Source organism: Triturus cristatus, chromosome 5_2 (genome assembly GCF_964204655.1).
Source record: "Triturus cristatus chromosome 5_2, aTriCri1.1, whole genome shotgun sequence".
Taxonomy (NCBI): Eukaryota; Metazoa; Chordata; class Amphibia; order Caudata; family Salamandridae; genus Triturus; species Triturus cristatus.
In genome coordinates, this window is record NC_140588.1 from 415,354,571 (window position 1) to 415,373,539 (window position 18,969).

The 18,969-nt window shown below is 45.5% G+C and overlaps 1 protein-coding gene across 4 annotated transcripts in view; it reads right to left on the minus strand.

Moving 5' to 3' along the window:
• PPP4R1 (protein phosphatase 4 regulatory subunit 1) overlaps positions 1–6,509 on the minus strand; it is an 803,115-nt gene extending 796,606 nt beyond the window's left edge. The window contains exons 1-2 of one of the 4 annotated variants that reach the window (XM_085607334.1): positions 6,421–6,509; positions 5,665–5,709 (exon numbers count right to left, since the gene is read on the minus strand). Coding sequence is in view for 2 of the 4 variants with exons in the window: in XM_085607331.1 (XP_085463457.1) it covers positions 5,665–5,709; positions 5,982–5,988 (52 nt within the window). In the remaining 2 variants the exon portion in view is untranslated. Of the gene's footprint in view, positions 1–5,664; positions 5,710–5,981 lie in introns of all 4 variants that reach the window. The other 3 variants (XM_085607333.1, XM_085607331.1, XM_085607335.1) reach the window with 3 other exon arrangements.
• Between the last annotated feature and the right edge of the window lie 12,460 nt (positions 6,510–18,969).

Below are 18,969 nucleotides of genomic sequence, written 5' to 3' on the forward strand. Positions count from 1 at the left end.
ACCATTGACGGTTTCTTACAGCCAAAGGAGCTAAATAATAAAACCTTTTACTTTTTTCCTGGCAAAGTAAATAAATGGCAACTAAAGTCACTTCCAAATTGCTCCCAAACTGTTATTCAATATTGGTATCGGACATCATAACCCCCACTGTACCCCTGGCACCCCGCACGAGAACCCATCAACCCCAGAATTATTTTGCATATTTTATTGAACAAACTATTTTCATCTGGCAGCATGTACAAGCTCCAGCAATTATTCTTGACATAATTTTAACAGCTTCGGATATTTATTGGGAGTCTGTAAATTACAAAGGAAGCCAATCTGTTTTTTTTTTTGTGAGGGGATTTAAGCATATCAGAGTTTCAAATCCAAGCTACCTCTGCACTACTAGAACAGAAAATGTTATGGTGATCAGAGCATCATAACAAGAACAAAATGCATAGGTAAAAAGAAAGATAATAAATCACCTAGGGGGGTCAACAGCACTAATAACTTCAGAAAAAAAATAAGTATTCTACCACTCTTTTCACCAAGAGTCCTACTATTAGTCTGAAAGCAGAATATCAGATTTCAGTTCAGTGGATTAGCACAATACAAACCTAAATCATCCATAATTCACATACCAAATTCAGGGCATGTATGTTTACTTAAATTAGAACAAATGTACCCCCTTGCGAGACTCGTGTGTTGTGACGCACAATTTCATGGGTGATCTTGGGAAGCCAGGCCAGAGAAGAGAATTGCACTATACGCAGACAATGTTCTGCTTTTCCTCACCGACTCACAAACCTCAGGCCCTCAGTGTTTGACGCTGCTTGACCTGTATGACAAGCCACTGGGGCTCCGAATAAACAGGTCTAAATCCCTGCTGGTCCCAATAAGCAGCAACACAAGTGTCTACACCTGGCAATCTGATATCCCAATGTGCAGTCTACCCTTCAACACCTGCGGATCCATATATCTTTACTCCCAGAACTCACAAAGTACCTCAACTTGGTACCGCAGGTGACTGCTATGAAGAGAGACTGCTGGAAGTGGACATGCCTCCGCTTCACATTTTAGGACGCGTAGCCTCTTAAGATGTTGATACTGCCTAACTTCCTATATATGCTTTAAAACGTTCCACTCACGATTTCTAACCAGTGGTTCCAAAACCTCAGCTCACCATTCGCTCCTTCCTTTGGTCCGGAGGTGGCACCCGGATCACACTTGCCAACTGTTGGCATTCCCCATACGATGGAATCCTAGGAACGGTAGACCTTCCCTGTTACTATGGGGTCTCACAACCGGTCATGGTTAATTACTGACTTAGCTGTGAAGGGGATAACCCAATCTACCGCTGAGAATTATGCCTGCTCGGCATAGACAACATAATGGGTACACTGTACAGAGCGCCAATCTCACAGTCTCTCCCAGAAATTACCCGGGTGATCTTTCTGTGCTGGAGATCTTCACTTTGATTTGTTGGCTGGGACCGTAAATAGATGTTGCGGACCCCCTGTGGATAAGCAAATGGCTGTGCCATACAGCAGGCCTGGAGTGGTTACAAAAATGGGGCAATATAGACATCCCAGTGCTGGGGGAGGTATGTGCAGGGGGCCATATGCAGTTGTTTTAAGACCACTACCAACTCGGACGCAAAATAAAAATAAATATCTGCAGTTATGCCATGCCCTCACACCCAACATCCTTCCAGATACTGGCATCTCAGAGTTCGGCCCCCTCGAAGCAAAACTATTAACCGGGAAAGTTTCTCGGGTTGCAATCTCCCGGACGTATCGCTCTCTAATCATTAATACTCCAAACTGGTTCGACACACTGAAACACAGGTGGGACGCATGGATCAGGAAATCAACAACAGAATGGTGGGTAGCTAGGATGGGCCCCCAAATGATGGGCATCTCCACGCGCCTTAGACTGATCCAACTGAATTATCTTCACTTGATTTATACGACCCCCTATATGACTATTGAGCTGGCAGAATCAACCAGGTAACCTGTTTTCACTGTTCTGCGCCCGACGTTTTTTTACCATCTGGTTTGGGCTTGCCCTGTGAGGTTTGCAACTGGCAGAAGGTAACACAAGAACTCTCACAGGTTGCTTGACCGACCCCTGGATCTTACCCGTAGGGTGGCCCTACTGGGAATACTAGATGATCCTGGTGGCCCACAGGCGGAATAGACGTTCACTGGTGTCGCCTCGCTGGTTGCCAAGGGCAATATCGCCCAGAGATGGACCTCTTTGCAGGCCCCCTCTTTGGTGAGGTGGAGGCGGACTGGTGAGCCCAACAAGAAAAACCTAGTTATGCTGCACGGGTTGCCCGTAGAAGCATGAGAAGATTTGGGGTAGATGGTGCGAATACTATGGTTTGGATCTGTAAACTCAGAACTACATCTTTTGTAACGTGGTACTGCCGAAATAATGGTGCTATGTTTTGTGGTGATGTTATTGGAAAACAATAAAGCTTGTTTATAAATAAAAAATAATGAAAACAAATTATTTTAAAAATACACAAACTAAATGTGCTTTCTAAATTTGCAACTGTTATAGTCAATTTATTTTTCGAGGTTGCTTCACTGCGGTGTTCAACATTAGCTCCTCAAAGCAGTTCAACAGTACAAAATTCCTTTTTCATCTACAGTGTCTCATGTTGTTGGAAATTAACTTAAACTATGGATTTTATTATGTCGTTTGTTTCCGAAACTTGCCAACAGAAAAGAACTGAGAGGCTGAGGGAAGGGAACAGCATCTTGTGCTCATCTCAGATTATTTAACACAATCCAACTCACATGATGGCATAAATGTTAGGGATTAAGTTTTACTTCCAATTGCATATGTACAGGCGTAAACAAAAAGAATACATGAAACAGTGTTAAATATTGAGTCACTCTAGATAAACTACATACCCTAGCGACCAATCTGAAAGCTCAAAGTATAATAACCTCCAATGGTATAATTTGTCTGGGCTGTATTTAGTGAGGCTCCTCAAATTGCACCCATCTTCACATGGCTGCTTAGGCTACCTGGTGCAAACTGAGATCCGTCTACCTCGATCTGCATGACTTAGTAAAAAATTTTTTTTAAAAAGGGGGTAATCAATTGACTAAAGGTTAGTGCTGGATTGCCAGCCATCTCAAATATTCAAAACTGCAGACATTTTAAACAAAGTATATGCCAGGGCTGTTTATGAATAACGCATACATGTCTCACACAAGACTAAAAGAAATACTCAAATGAACTGCCATCACCAAGCATCTGTGCAATACAAGTGACTTCGGGGGGGGCGAAATAATTGATACCCAGTTGCATTAGTCCTAGATTCCAATAGGGAACAATACAGTATTTACAATCTAGATGTGAAGGGAAAAATTGCTTCAAATTAGGAAAAAAAAATGTTTCGAGATCTACCCTTGACTTAGTACACCCTTTTCTACCTCATTATATTCCACCCTTGCCTAAATGTAGAAGAATCAGGTGCAACCTCACCAGAAACAGTTGACATCACAGCAGACAAATGAACTGCCAAACCTACTGGCATGGGTAATGCAGTGCATCAAAAAGATATTGTGCTCAATTTTCAGAATAGCAGACTGACAGCTTTCCCCCCAAAAAGGTAGCACATCAACACAATGTTTATGAAACCACAATAGCTTCCTTCTCAACACAGTATGCCTCACCTAAACATAAATCAGAATCCTCCACACAAGCCAATGCCTGCTCTCCTTAATGTCAACAGCATTAATTACACGTTTGCATACACTTTTGCTGCCCTTGGGATAATTTTATTCTTAAAAGTCTTGAACCCGAGACTCTGAAAAGAAATTTCAAGACTATCATCTTCAAATAGAAAAGAAGATAAAAAATATTCGGCACAACGAATTCCAAATAGCATATGTGCATAACTCGAACTGGTAACAACGAAAGAAATCCAGTCCACTACCAGTTTAGGTCGGACGAGGCACCAATATTGGAGGCATATTAACAGTGGCGCAGGAATGGGGGTTGCGTTGGATGTGGGCCGCGCCAGGTGTCATCACTGAGGGGAGTGACAAAATGGCAAAAATATGTGTTTAAGACATTTTGCCATTTCGTCAAGCTGGGTGAATGACAAGAAATGTTCTGCACCGGGTACCACCTGACCTTGCTACCCCACTGCATATTAATTTTTGCTTAACTTGTCTCAAATTAAGAAACACTACCAGTCTTACAATGAGACCAGCAAATGCATCACTGACTTTTGATAAGGGGGAGGGGAGGGGGACGAACTTTAAGCACTCAAACTTCGAACTCAATTGAGCAGTGGTCTAGTATTTTCTTTATCACAAAGATAAAATTCTAATAAAGACGTACACTACTTGCAGGTGACTCCACAAGTCAAAGCAAGTGAACAAACATTTACACTTTCTGGGCAAGATATGGCATGCGCTGGTTTAGACAAGTAACGAGAGAGCAGGGTATTAAATATTTGCTAAAAATAACTATGTACATTTACTTCTTGCGGAAGAATGGACAATAAACCTGATCATTGCCAATAACGCTGCACCCTATACAACGGTTACTTAACATTTGTATAGTGCGTCAATGCGTTCTACTTTAAGAAATATACAGTAGAGTACACCACTTACAACATTAATTGTTGGAAAAAGGTTAGTTGTGTTTTTTCCTACTACAGGTGACTAAAATATAGGTAAAATAAATATAGGTCAAAGTTCAGGGAGGTACTTTGAGGGTCTGGATTGTTTTTAAAAACCATGATCATGGTGGGCTTTACAATAGAGAAAATCATTAGTCAATGGAACCGGTCACAAAATGTCAAAGAGGTGCATACGTTTATTCCTTTGGAATAGCCTTCGTGAGGGGCTGTCCCTAAAATCGACCTACTCTGTTGATTCATTTTGTTTCTTATCTCATCTAGGCATTTCAATGGAGGGTCTTTTCTAGATAAACAGAGCTGCTAATTAACTATCTATCTACTGCCAAGTTTTGGAATAGATCGTATCATACAAAACAACATGAATCCGGCCTGCGTACCCCGTTGGTAAAAGTTGGGCTAGTTATTTATTTTGGATGATCAGAGTAGAAGACCGGCAGCTCTGTGGTATTGTACAAAAACGTTTCAACACCACGAACGAAAGGGGTTGGTTAAGAGTGATGTTTGAAGCTCGGTATAGTGCAGAGTAAAAACGCGGTAACAGAATATGTAAAGCAACCACAAACATTATCTGCTCAAGGCACAACCCACGGAGGATGGAGAACATGGGCTACCAGCAACGAAATTACATTAGTTGAAAAAAGTAGCAAAAGTATTACGCTTAATTAGAAAAGGGGGTCGGACACCAGTGTTTTACACACAAAAAATTTACAATTGTGACAAATAGCCATTCAACAGTGTTTTTCAATACTGTTCAAATGTCACGCTGTACCAGTACGTCTATGTCAAAGTACAACTGTTTTAACTTTGACAGGAGTGGAGCAGTGCTTGTCTCGTCAAACAAGCCAGTGGGTGTAAGAAGACCTTTAATCTAAGTGGAGAGAAGAGTTCCCCGGTGTTCTTGCACACCACTCAGGGTTGCAGAGAGGGAGGAAAGCAAAAAGGGTGTCGAGGTAGATGAAATCACAACCTTCGCCCCAAAACACACAGCACTGTCACAACAGAGTACTCACATCCGTCCAGATCCTCTTGCAGATCTTCCTGTAGCAATGACAAATCTACAACGGGGAACAAAAGAGAGACACTCATGAATGGACACAGGCAGACCAGGGGGAGAAACAAACACATACAAACAGTCCATCCATGCCCAGCAAGCGCCCTTCCAGCCAGAGTGCAGGCAACCCCACAGCCCGGTGAAGTGGCTCACACCCGCACTACAGCCAGGACGCCAGTCTGTATGAACAAGGGAAATCATTGCGGCGACTAAGAACACCCGAGGGCGTGAGGCAGAAGCGCCATGGAACCCCCTTTCCAGCCGTCAGCCACCTACCCGCCATCTTGTTGCGTCCCCTCCCCAGGCCCGGCGCTACATTGGCTCTGCTTCGGCGCTGCGTGCGGATGCCGGCGGGAGCTGAAAGAGGTGCTGCGGCGGCTCGCGCTGCGCTCCTTCCGGCTGCCGCTGACGAGGCCGGGCCTGGGCGCTCCTCCTCGCAGTCAACAAACAGCACAGCCCTACCGGACACACACCGCCCCGTGCAGGCACAGCCTCCGCCTCCCAGTGAACACACGCTGCACAGGCGGGCACACGCACAGCCCCGCGGTCAGCATGTTTTATTCACATGTGTCTCAAGAGCTGCCCCACCTCAACAGCCAGAGCCACAGCACACGGGCAGCTGCCCAGAGCAGGACACGTTTCGCGTAAGATGGCTTTGTGGCTGTTGCAGTTCACAGACAATTCATAGCATGTCATCGCCCCTTCAGACACTAACCAAGAGGTCAACTTTCCTTCCCTCCACTTATCTTTACATAATAACAGGAAGAAATACACGAGACCATGAGCGGCCTGACGAGGAACTACAACTCCCGATACGCTCTAAACCAGAAGTGCAGCGAGGGCGAAGCTTTCCTCTCTGTCACTGCCAAGGACCGCCTTCTCGAGGGCTCCCCCTTTCTCTTTAATGACGCATCACTGTTAGTTTACATAGGGCACAGTGAGGGCATGAGTTTGCAAATAATTTGCGAGGAAGGTTGTTCAAGAAAGACTTTTTTTTTTTTAAAGTGTATACAGTCACAAATGCTGTTGCATAGTTCACCACGATTGGCACAGAACGTTACGTTAGTACTTTACTGTTTATGCGGTTAACCCCTTGCTGTCTAGAATTTTGATAGAGAAGTAGGTGCTGGAGGAAAGGATAGAAAAGCTAGAAATGAGGGAGAGAAAGGGGATAGGACAGGCATAAAGATAGGTATACATTCTTGTATTAAAACATTAGCGTCCGATATGTCAACTGTCGATCGTTTTATCTCAACTCTAGGTAGTCTGGCTAGTTTCTGAGTCCATCTGGTTCGTATTTTTGCAGTGTCGTGGGTCGATACATTAAGTAGGTGATCTGGTTGGTTTCCTATGGAGGTTCGTAGGGGTCCAGAGACCTGTCGAGCGCTTACCACAGACCCCTTGTTGACGCTTTCCAGGGGGAGTGTTGCCGCGCCAAGTGGTCTGCTCCTCTGAGATGAGTGACCCAGTTAATTCAACCTTTGAAGCTAGTTTAGCTGGTGTCTTTCCAGTTTTTTAGTACCAGTTTGACCGCAGCTCTCAGGAGTAGGTCCATTAGTTCCCTCTCTCTCTCTCTGAGGAGAGATCAGTACGTATAAAGGCGGTGGTGAGGGAGGCAAAGTTTCTCGTTACATTGCATTTAAACCAGTGGTCGAAGTGGGCGGGAACGGCAGGGCACGGCGTGCCCCTACTTCTTTAATTCTATAGATTCCGTTCCCCAACTTTTTTATTTTGAACATGCGTCCCTGGACATAAGAAACATCCAAGGCCTGCAGAGAAGGCTCGGCATTTGTGGCTGTTCGGGGACGGGCAGGGAGCAGAGAAGGAAAAGGTCTCCGTCTCTTGCTTCCTGCCCAGACAAGACAAGGAAAGTGTCCGCCTTTGCTCTGCCGCTGGCAGCTGCCCCCCCCCACCCCTCTTTCTTACTCTCATTCCCTTTCTGTCTGTCTAACTCCTCCTCACTTACCGAAACCGTCACTCAAGAAATGGTTCTCACCCTCTCTTTCTTCCTGTCGTTCATTTGTTCCCCTGTGAAATGGATGCAAGAAACAAAACCACTTTTGCTGGAAATGCCGTTTTGCCATTTTTCTATTCCAAAGTGCACCCACGGAAATAAAAGGTTCAAAATATGAAAAATCAATAACTAAATAAAGCAAGACGAAGTGTTCTTAAAGTGGCCAGATCGGTTTTATTCAAACCCCAAAAACATTAGCGTCACTTTACTGAGTTTGCAAGTGAAGCGCTGTTTTTCCTCCGTAGGGAAGTGCGCCAAACCTGGAGGTACTGCAATACCTGGTTGCTGGGTGGATTGGAAAACAAAATGTGTAGGGCGGCTTTGTGTTCACAAATGTGATCTTTTTAAACCATACTGCTTACGTTTTGTAAGCATATAAGCAGTGGACATTGAAATGGGTCCTTTCTGGGCCCTGTAGTTTTCAGGCAGAAGCACTCACTGATTTCTGAATAGTGAGTGTAAAAGCGTTAAGTTCACCATGTTGTTTCTGCTTACCTTTCACATGCTTTATTTAATCTTTCATTCCCTATGATTGTTTGCTTTTTCCAGGATGTTGTTACTTTCCCTTTAGGCAGCATATTGCTCTTGCCTAGTGCGTAATTTGAAATGAGTCACATCCAGTTGTTTATAGCAGGTCAAAGTGGATTGTATTTGAAGGCAGTGTGGATTTCTCTCAGTGGGGCAGTATGGTGTTCAGTGACGGAGCGGATGTAGCACTGGGGGCAGAGCTGCTGAATTTAGAACTAGGGAACCAGGTTCAGCCTTCATGACCAGTCCCCCAGACCACTCTCCTGAGGGAGCACATGCCCATGCTAGACCTTAGAAGGCCCCGCAAATCCGGAAAAGCCCTGGTGTCTTTACACCAGCAGGTGAACCCTAGCAGTGGCAAGTGTGTGTTCACCTTGAAGGCTTGCCCACCACAATCTATGCTGAAGGATACCTCCAGTCTTTTGGGCAGGCCTATGAAGTAGCAGACCCTAGAGCAACAGTGACTGTCACTGAGGTCACAGGACCCCTGAGAAGAGCTGGCTCTAGGGCAGTGCGACCGGTGTGACCGCAACGGGTGCTGACTTTGAGTGGGCAGTTGTATATTATGGGTTTAAAAGCACTTGCTGCCTCCTTCCTGGCCTACAGCAATTTCCGGCAATAATAAAAATGTCATGATAACTCCAGTGAATAAACGTCTTCCTAGAGCGAGATCAGAGTTTTGTCTAATGGAAGGTTTGACTCATGGAATGGTAGGGTTAATGTGTCTGCTGCTAAGAGCATGTACCATGCCCATCACAAAGTGCACATATTGTAAATAGGTCAGTTTTGTCAGTGAGATCCTTTTGCTACTTGCAGTTTATATGTTAAAATCCTAACAATGAACAGTGAGCTATTAACTTTCATCTAAGAGCTGCAAACAAACTGCAAGGGATAAACTAGAGCTTTATGGGTTTTTCCCCAGTCTTTGATTATCCTAATGTTGCAAAAAGTGTTCATTTGGATAAAAATCAATAATGATTATTAAAGTGAACCCCCAAACATGGCATTAAGTTTTAAATTCTGAGTTTGTGTTTCTCCAGATCAATCACTACTAAACTATACTGCCTACTAATATGGTTGTCATGTGACTCCTACACCTTGTAGTCCTTTGTCTTATGTAACATTTCCCATACAGTGATTTACAGACGTAAAATTGATTGTCTCTGTGTATATTGCTGATGACAGAAAATCCATGGCTCGGAAACAAATGGCTCGTGCTTCCACTTTTAAGCATATTTGGGACATTCTCTGATTAGAAACATATCCAACTTTGTGAATTTATTTTAATGTCAATAACTCATATCAATCGTTAAGTAATCATGTGTATCCATTGGTTGAATTACATAACATAATAAGCTGTAACTGGTCAGTGAAATGCCAAACAAATACTAAAGATTGGGATGTTTTTGCCAATGCTGGCCACACCTCTAACTCCGCCCACTGATCCAATCCTCAGGTTAATCCCACCCTCTGATTCTCCGCCCACAGTTCCCCTACTTTTTTTTCCCCACTTCGACCACTGATTTAAACACATTGTCTATAAAGTCAAATACCCTTCCCCAGAACACCTTGAGTGCTGGGCAGTGGAAAATGAGGTGCACTAAGTCTCCCTTCTCTGTGTTACAGTTCAAGCAGAGGGAGTCCTCCCTGAGGCCTAGTGTGTGTAAGCGGTCTAGGGTCCAGAAGGTTTTGTGGAGTAGCCAGAGTTTTGTTTGTGCTAGAACTGGGGTGATCTTGTTTCGCGTGGCTGAGGCCCTCAGAGTTTTCCATTCCTGGTCGTTTAGCGGGGGTGGATATGCTTATCCCAGTATTCGGTTGTTTTGGTGTTAAGTTTGGTGGTCTTTGGGCGTAGTATTTTGTATGGTTGGGAGACTTGGTGGCCTAGTTTATTGATGTTTGCTACATTGTGGAAGATCGAGGGTTGATAGCTGACTAGGTTTGCCTTTGACAGGGCTGTTTTTATCTTTAAGAATCCATATAGGTCTATGTCTTCCAGCTGTTGGGTTGCTTTCAGGTCAGCGAATGTAATGGGGGATGTTCCCTTCTCGAGTTGGTGTGGGTAGGATATACCTTTATGTATCCATGTCTTGTAGTTGAGATTTTTCCCTTTATATCTGATGTTACTGTTAGCCCACAGTGATTCTGACTTGGACCCTTTAATGCTGATCACCATTTCCTTGTCGACCTTTAGGAGTGCTATTTTAGTGTATTTTAAGATTGGTTTAGACGTGTGTGGGTATGTGTTTGCCGTTAGTAGGGCTAGTGGGCTGAGGTTATTCAGAAAGGCTTTCTCTACCTGTAACCATACAGGTGTGTAGTCTGGCGCAGGGGCAACCCAATGCGTTCCTTGTTTAGCTAGGAAGGCTAGTTGGAAGATTCTGAAGTCTGCTAGATTCACTCCCCCCTGGGCTTTCGTTAGTCGCAGTTTCTTAATAATAATCCTAGCCTTCTTACCGCGCCGTAGGAACTTGGTGAACATTTTGTCGATTTTTCCAGTGGAAGTCGTCTGTGAGGAGGATTGGGAGCATACTTATCAGGTAGTTTATCAGTGGCCTGATCATCATCTTTAAGGATTCAATTCGCCCCCACCATGTTATGAACTTCGGTGACCAGGCTTCTAATAGGTTCTTTGTTTTTTCTAGTAGGGATTTTTCATTGTGGTGTAGGGTGTTTATCAGGTCGGTACCAAAGTATACTCCAAAGTATTTGATGTGCCCTGTCTGCCATGTCAAGCCTGGTTCCCCTAGCATGTCCTTCGTGCAGTAGATGTTTAGTGACTTACATTCTGTCTTTTCATTATTTAGTTTGTACCCTGATAGTTTAGAGTATTCCGCTATTGTTGACATTAGTTCTTTTATCAAGATCTTTGTCTGTTCTGTTATTATCAGAATGTCATCCGCGTATGCGGCAAGTTTTACTACGGTCCCTTTGATATTGACCCCTTTAATGGCGTCGTTTAGTTTTATGTCTTGGATGAGGGGCTCGAGGGCCAGGAAGAAGATAGTCCGGCGAGAGTGGGCATCCTTGTCTGGTGCCTTGCTGGAGTTTGAAGGGGTCTGAGAGTGAGCCGTGTTACCATAATGCGGGCTGACGGGGTTTGGTACAGGGCCATGATCATCCGAATATATTCCTCCCCTAGGTTAAAGGTGTGCATGCATTGCTCTAGGAAGGCCCAGGAGACCTTATCGAAGGCCTTCTCTGCGTCCAGCACAATAGCTACTGCCGGCTCTGTTTTTGTGGCAGTTTGCTCTAGTATGTGGCAGAAAAGTCGTGTATTGTCGCTAGACATACGAATTTGCATGAAGCCGACTTGGGCGTTACTTATTAATTTGGGTAGGACCGTGTTTAGTCTGACTGCTAAGATTTTGGCGTAGATTTTACAGTCCACATTAATGAGGGATATGGGTCTATAGTTTTTTGGCAATTGGTGGTCTTTTCCCTCCTTTGGTTTGACTATTATAGTCGCCTCTGTCATGGTCTTTGGTATTACTCCTGTACTTGCTGTATGGTAAAAGACCCTTTCCAAGGTTGGGGTTAGTTTTATTAGGAATTTCTTATAGAAATCGGCGGTATAACCGTCTGGCCCAGGTGCCTTATGTTTTTTTTTAGTGACATAGCCATTTCAATTTCTGTGTGGTTGATTTCCTGCCCAAGCCTTTCTGTGTCTGCGGTGTTTAATTTTGGGAGTCCTAATCTTTCTAGGAATCTTGTGTATTTTTCTGCGTTGTGTCTGCTCTGATTTGTAGAGTTCTGAGTAGAACTCTTGAAATGTACTGAGGATTTCTTTGTGTCTTGTGGGTGTTTTATTGTTTGCGTCTGTAATTGATGAAATCGCTACCTGGTTCCGTTTGTGTTTCAGGTATGATGCTAGTAGTTTCCCCGCTCTGTTGGATTCACAGAGGTTAAGTGCTTTGCATTTGTTAAACCACAGACCTGCCCTTTCGCTCAAGATTTTATTGTACTCATACTTGCGCTGTGTTAAGGTGCTAAGGAGTGTGTTGTCATTTGCGGCCTTTATGAGGTCGAGTTCTAGCTTTTTTATCTCTTCCTCGAGTTGGTTTGTTCTTAGATTTGTCTTTTTGTTTATTCTTGCCTTAATTCCGATTAGCTTACCTCTGATCATTGCTTTTAAGGCCTCCCACATTGTGTTTATGCTAGTATTTGGGGAATCATTGTGGGTTAGGTATTCCACTATGGCTTCCTCTATTTCTTTTTTATTATCTGGGTCTGAGATAGTTTCCTTGTTGAAGCGCCATCTTCTTGGGATCGCTTCGTTGTGGCAGCCGCTTAGTTTTAGGCTAATGGCTGAGTGATCTGAGACTAGTTTCGGTGCAATCTCCGAGTCTTCTATCAAGTGTGAGTGACTCCCTGAAATTAGAATGTAGTCTATCCTTGTGTACGAGTTATGTGGGTTGGAGTAAAAGGTGTAGTCTCTAGTGTCAGGGTGTTGTAGTCTCCATGCTTCTTTGAGGTTGAATTTGGTGCAGATGTTTTGAAGTGCTGCGCGGGAGTTGGTGGGGTGGTATTGGCAGGAGGACTGTCTGTCTATTATGTGATCTAGTGGGATGTTGAAGTCTCCTGCAACAAACGTGAGTTCCTCCTGCAGCAGTTTGTCTAGAGTGTCATATACTTCTTCCCAGAATGTAAGGTCATCTGTATTAGTGCCATATATGTTCGCCCTGTGAAATCGTTCCTCCCCTCTTGAGCGGTTTGTTATAAGAAGTCTGCCCTCCTTGTCGTGGGCGTGGGAGTCTATCGAGATCTTTGATCTCTTGGATATTAGGGTCAGGACCCCCCTCTTTTTTTATCTGCTGGTGAACACACCAGTTGCGCTATCCAGTTGGCTCTGAGTAGTTTGGCATCTTCCTCTGCTAGTTTACTTTCTTGTAATAGTACTATGTCACTTTTGGTCTTCACTAAGTAATCCAATATCTTCCTACGCTTAATGGGGTGGTTTAGGCCCTTGACGTTGAGGGATGTTATGTTAAGGTCTGCGGCTAGGGTGAGAGTTTTTTTATTAGTCATCTGATGTAATGAGGTGCAGTAGTTCTGTGTGCCCAACCCTCAGGGTTCTATGCCGCTCTCTGTATCTTGGATTCTTTATGTGTGCCCTTACCATTATGGCATGGTCCGCCCGGTGAGACAACCGACCTGTGTAGTGACATACTTGGTGTGGAAGGAAGAAAAGATTAGAAAGTAGACAAGACAGACATCTGAGAGATACTGGTGCGGTCCCCCTAAACCCTTCTTGCCCCTCCCCCCTCTTCACTCGTCTGTGGAAGGTGCAACGGCAGGATCGCCATTCCGCCTCCCAGAGAAATGTTATCATGTAAGTCATTTATGTAAGCTCCACTGTATGCTCGTTGTTACTCTTGAGGTAACCAAAGTCAAAGGATACGTTGTCGTCCCTGTGTCCTCCTTTTGTCTGCTTCAGTCTTCGGTTCAGTTTTTGGTCTTTAGGCTCGTTGGGTGGTTGGTGTCACCTTTAGGCGTGAGGAAATTGTTGTGTCGTTACAGGCAAGTATTGTTCTTGAGGTAGCACTTTGGATCATTGAGGTAGAAATGTTGCATGTGGGTTGACGCTCTTGGTCTATTCTGTACTTTTCAGGAGCCTGCCCCCCGGTGATTGGTTCCGGCAAGGGGCCTCTCTTCGCTGAGCCATGGTGTGAGGTGTCCATGGTTTGGGTTGCTGGACCGTCCAGGTAGCGGTTCAGGTCTTTTGGGTCTGTAAAGAAGAGGCTTTTCCCCTTCTCCGTTATCCTGAACTTTGCGGGGGCTACGAACGAGAATTGAATGTTCTTATTCTTGAGGGTTTGGCGTAGGGCTAGAAAGCATTTCCTGGTATCTGCCGTGGGTTTTGAATAGTCCTGTGTAAGGATGATCTTGTGTCCCTTCCAGTTGATCTGATGGTTTTTGCGTGCAAAGTTAAAAATATCTTCGGTGTGTTGTGGTCTCAGAGGTTTGCATATGATAGGCCGAGCGGCTTGGAATGTTGTTGGTTTGAAAGCGGGAATTCTGTATGCTTTGTCTAGCTCGAATTGACGGGTGAACTTTAGGTTGGTGAGCTTGGGGATTAGGTTTTCAAGGAATGTGGCGCAGGAGCCAGCTGTGTCTTCTGCCCCTTCTGGGATTCCGAGTATGCGGATGTTTCCTCTGCAGTTCTTGTCTTTCATCTCCGCTGTTTGCTTTTGGAGTGCCCCTGTTACCGCTGAAATTGCCTTCATCACGTTGTGGGTTGAGTCTTCCGCGTCACTGATCCTTTGTTCTGCCGCTGCCAGCCTGATGTTCACTGAGTTTAGATCGGCTCTGACTGCCGCAATCTCTGGTTGGATTGTGTCTGTGGTGATTTTTGTTGTTTCCGCCAGGTCATGCACCTCCGCTAGTTTCTTTAGTGTCATTTCCAGGGTGCTGTTTATGTCCGGTTTTTGTTTGATCGGTGAATCCGATGTCGCTGGTTCGCTTTTGCTCTTCTTCAGTTTTTGTTGCTGTGGCCTCAATTCTCTGTCTGCCATGCTGCTTGCAAAGCTATGCTCGTTTTCGGCTATCTTGTTTGTTCTTTTTGTGTAGCGTGGGTTTGACGGGCTTATTGGATTTGGAGCCGTTGCTCGCTCACTGTCTTATAGGGCTGGTGTCTCAGGTGTGACCTTTGCCTCAGTTGTCCTTCAGGTCTGCCTAAATGCCTCCAGAGCTTCTGGGCTCTTTACCCTCAGTTGGCTATTGCTGTTTGGTGCCTGCCACCCATGATGCTGCTCTTAGGCTGTGGTGCTCAGCGACAGCTTTGTGAACCTGGTTGGGAGTGCTCGCTTTGTTCTCCTTGGTTGCGCTGCCGCTGGGGCTTTCCCCACGTCCTTATAAGCAGTGAGCGTCTTCTCCCCCTACTTAGCCAGGCAGATGTAGGAGATAGTTAGTGCGGTGGGGGGGCATTAATGAGGGCTCTTGGCGGTCCTTGTCGTGGGCGCCAATTTGTTTTGTTATCCTCTCCGCTTTGATCGCAGTTTCGATTACGTTTGCTTTGCCCTTACTCTGTTCACATCCTTTCTGGTGAGCCTTAATGGTATGCTTAATGGTGTGCTTCCTGGCTCTTCTTCGCGGTGTGTGCAGCTGTGCGCCGTTCTCTTTGCGGTGTGTACAGTTGTGCACAGGCCCCCCTCTGTTGGGAACTGTAGAGGACCCTCTCCGTGGGTCTTATCTAGTGGCTTGTTTGGGGGGTGGTCTGTCGGCGGTTTGTGCCGCACCTTATTGCCCCCTTCGCTCCCTCGGCGGGTTGCCGCTTCAGCACCTCTCCCTCATCTACTTGTGGGGTCACTCGTGTTTGTGGCCTCGCCTATTCCTTAGATGCGGCGGGCGCCATTTTGTTTACCATTTTCGGTTTCATTTTCCCCGATTTTGATTTTCAGTCTCCCTTCTGTGTAATCGCCGTCGCTCTTCCTGTCTGCTACCAGCGGCGTCTTAGCTAAAGCCTGTGTGTCTGCTCCTCACGCCGGCGCGCGCTGCTCTGTTAGCGCTACTTCCTCCTTCGCTTGCGGTTGTTGTGCTATTCGCGCGGGCTCCACTCCGGGATTGCTGTTATTCTCAGGGGTTGGGCAGGGTGTTTGGCTGGGAGGGGCCGGCCGCGAGTCAGCAGTGAGCTTACTTCGTATTCCGGTGATATTGCAGAGTCCTGCTCGCCTTACTCGTACTCGCTGTATCTCCTCAGGCTCCGCTCAGCACTTGTGGTCGGCCGCCATCTTGTTCCCTCTCTTCTTGATCCTTGATCCGTCTGTTCATGTTTTCGGCGGTGATTTTCTCAGCAATGGCAGGTCGCCGGGGTTTCGCACCATACCCTACGTGTGCTCCGGCAGTTCCGACGCACAGATCGTCGATCGGTGCAGTTTCTATTCCGATTGCTCGCTGTGGAATTTTAGTTCGATTCTCCGGTACGGCGGAGCGACAGGATCAGGCAGCCATAAGCACTGCCGTCCAATCCACGCCCCCCATTCAAGAGAGAATGATATTTGTGTGTTTTCACTACTCACTGAATTGTCAAGCTCCAGGCCAACGCAATTTTATGTATTTTTGTTTCATTAGTCCCGCTCATAAATCCGCTGCATTCATGTTGCAGAATGTATTTATTTATGCATTTATATATAGCGCGGATGTTACCCAAATGTATTAACTCATTTTACCATAGAAAAGGAATATTACAGAAAGTGCATGTTTATCGTTACATAGGACAGGAATATTACATGGGGCATAGAGTTACGTTAGGCAACAAAAATGGTAATAAAGTGTTAGTAACAGTAGTCCTAGACTTAATGCAATAGTTAGAACCATAAGTATTAAAATTTCAATTATTGGTTGAAACTCGGGAGGAGGGTTAGCTAAAGTGTCTTTTAAAGAGAGGGGCTTTCCGTTTAGATTTAAAGACAGTAATCGAAGTGGTGGTCCATAAGTCCAGATATAAGGAGTTCCATATTCTGGTCACGCTTCCTGAGTAGGATTGTGCCATAAATCATTCCTTTTTAAATGTCGGGGGCTCTAGTTGCAATACTTCCGCATTCCATGATGATTGAGTGCCCCTGGATAGTTAGAGTTTGTCACTCAGGTAATGTGTTGTGGATCTATGTAGGGCTTTGTCATTGATGCAGCTATCAGTGTCTTGTATATGGCCCAGGCTTCAATGGGTAGCCATTGCAGTGTGGTCTGCATTGGTGAGATATAGTCGTTTGTTTTGGCTCTGTAGGCGAAGCATGCTGCAGAGTGTAGGATTGATTTAAGGGGGGTGAGATGAATCTTGGGGAGACCAGTCATGAGAGAGTTACAGTAGTTAATTCTGAAAAGAACCAGGGATTGCATGAGAATTTCTTGATCGTTTTCAGGAATTAGCAGCACATTCCCCATAAAAGACGCAGTTGATAGTGCACATGTGTGGCCATAGTGTTGTACTGCTATTGTACATTTAGCCTTTTATCGATGATGATACCAAGGCATATAGCACTGTCAGCTAAGATGGGTTTGTTGTTGAAGATTTTTAGTGTGTCCATCCAGAATTGTACTGGCAGTGGGGAATTTGTTGAGGAAGAATTTGGTTTTGGAACTTTTCAGTTTTAGGTGATGGGAATTCATCCAGTCTTGGAAGGTGTTTATTGTGTTGGTAAGTTGCAATATATATCATTGGGATAGGAGACCTATAGGTACAGTTGAGTGTCAGTGTCATATTCATGATAGACAATGTGAGAAGCTGACCTAGTATATGATTCACACTTAAGTAAGTGGACACCCTGCACCAGCCCAGACAACCCTTATGGTGATTTAGGAGGTCTTAGACAACCATAGAAAGCTCTCTAAGGGGTAACTGTGGAGAGCAGCCTTCAGGCTTAGTCCAGAAGGAGTGTAAAGCAACTTGTTTTTACCAGAACACAATTTTAAAAGTATAGATTAAGTGAAAAAGAACCACACAAGGTATTTATAAAAATATGTTTTTATGAAATAATACTCTCTAACACAAACTGATATCTCTTACCCAGAGATATGCACAATGCACACAATACTTTGCATAGAAATCAAGTAAATATCACGAAATACACAGTGGACCCCGAGGGGAGGACCAAACCATATACTAAAAAAGTGGTAAAAGAACCACGACTCGGGTCAAGACAATGTTGAGAGGACGTAGAAGTGCTGGGGACCCAAGGAACCACCCAAGGTGAGTGATAAGGAACCCCACGGAGAGCTGGTGCAGTGTGAGAACACGACCGCTGGCTCCGTACAAATCAACGTGTAAGTCGTGGTTAGAGTTTTAAAGATTAAGGACCCTTCCCAGTGGACCCTGAAGAAACCCTTTGGAAGACAGAAGGTTTGAGAGCCACCCCACCTGTGAATATCCTAGTATCCACTTTACCTATACCAGGGAAGCTGGGTGCATAGGTGCGAAGTGATGTCGGAAACCACAGTCGTTTCCAATGGAGGACTTCAGGAAAGTGCAGCTGCAGGCGAAGGAGAAAGTGTCCGAATGGAATCTGAAGGTGGATTCTAGTTGAGAGGTATGAGACGGTGCACAGGGGGGCCCGTGCTGTACCTGTCCGTCCGGGGTGTCCAGTCTGATATCCTCCTCAGTCCACGCATAATCCAGAGGACAACGGAACGCCGCCGGTAAGTATAACCACGCCCCCCTATCGTCTGTCCCTACAGGAACCAACCAGGCAGCAGGAGTCGGCGTAAGTGGGCGGAACTGACCCCCAAAACAGAAACCCAGCGACCGTCAAGACAGCGCGAAGGGAACAGGAAGGCAGCGCATTTGCAAGAGGTGAAGAGGTTGTGCAAGAGAGCCAGAGCGCAGAGGAGAAGGAGGACGGCAGGAGAAGAGAGGAAGAGACCGACGGACCAGACGCGGAAGAACAGTGGAGCAAGGAGTGGTGGAGCCCACCGGAGGAGGCTGGAGAGCGTCCGCAACTCAGGAGTGTTGCAGCGGAGCCGTTGAGTCACCGAGACAGAGAGGAAGGGTTAGCGGGAGGAGGGGAGGCGGGCGTTGAGAGGTTACCAGGGGTGGGATAAGGGAGCGCTGGGGGTAAAGCGAGCTGTATACACAACCCTGAAACCCGTCACCCCTCACATCCCCGCAGTAAGCACCATAGTTACCCCAACCTAATGTCACTTGCCCTATACCTTTTGCACTCTTAGTTCACGTACTCCTGTGCACGTCCCACCTTCAAATCCTTGTTTTCCCCAAAACACCGACTGGGT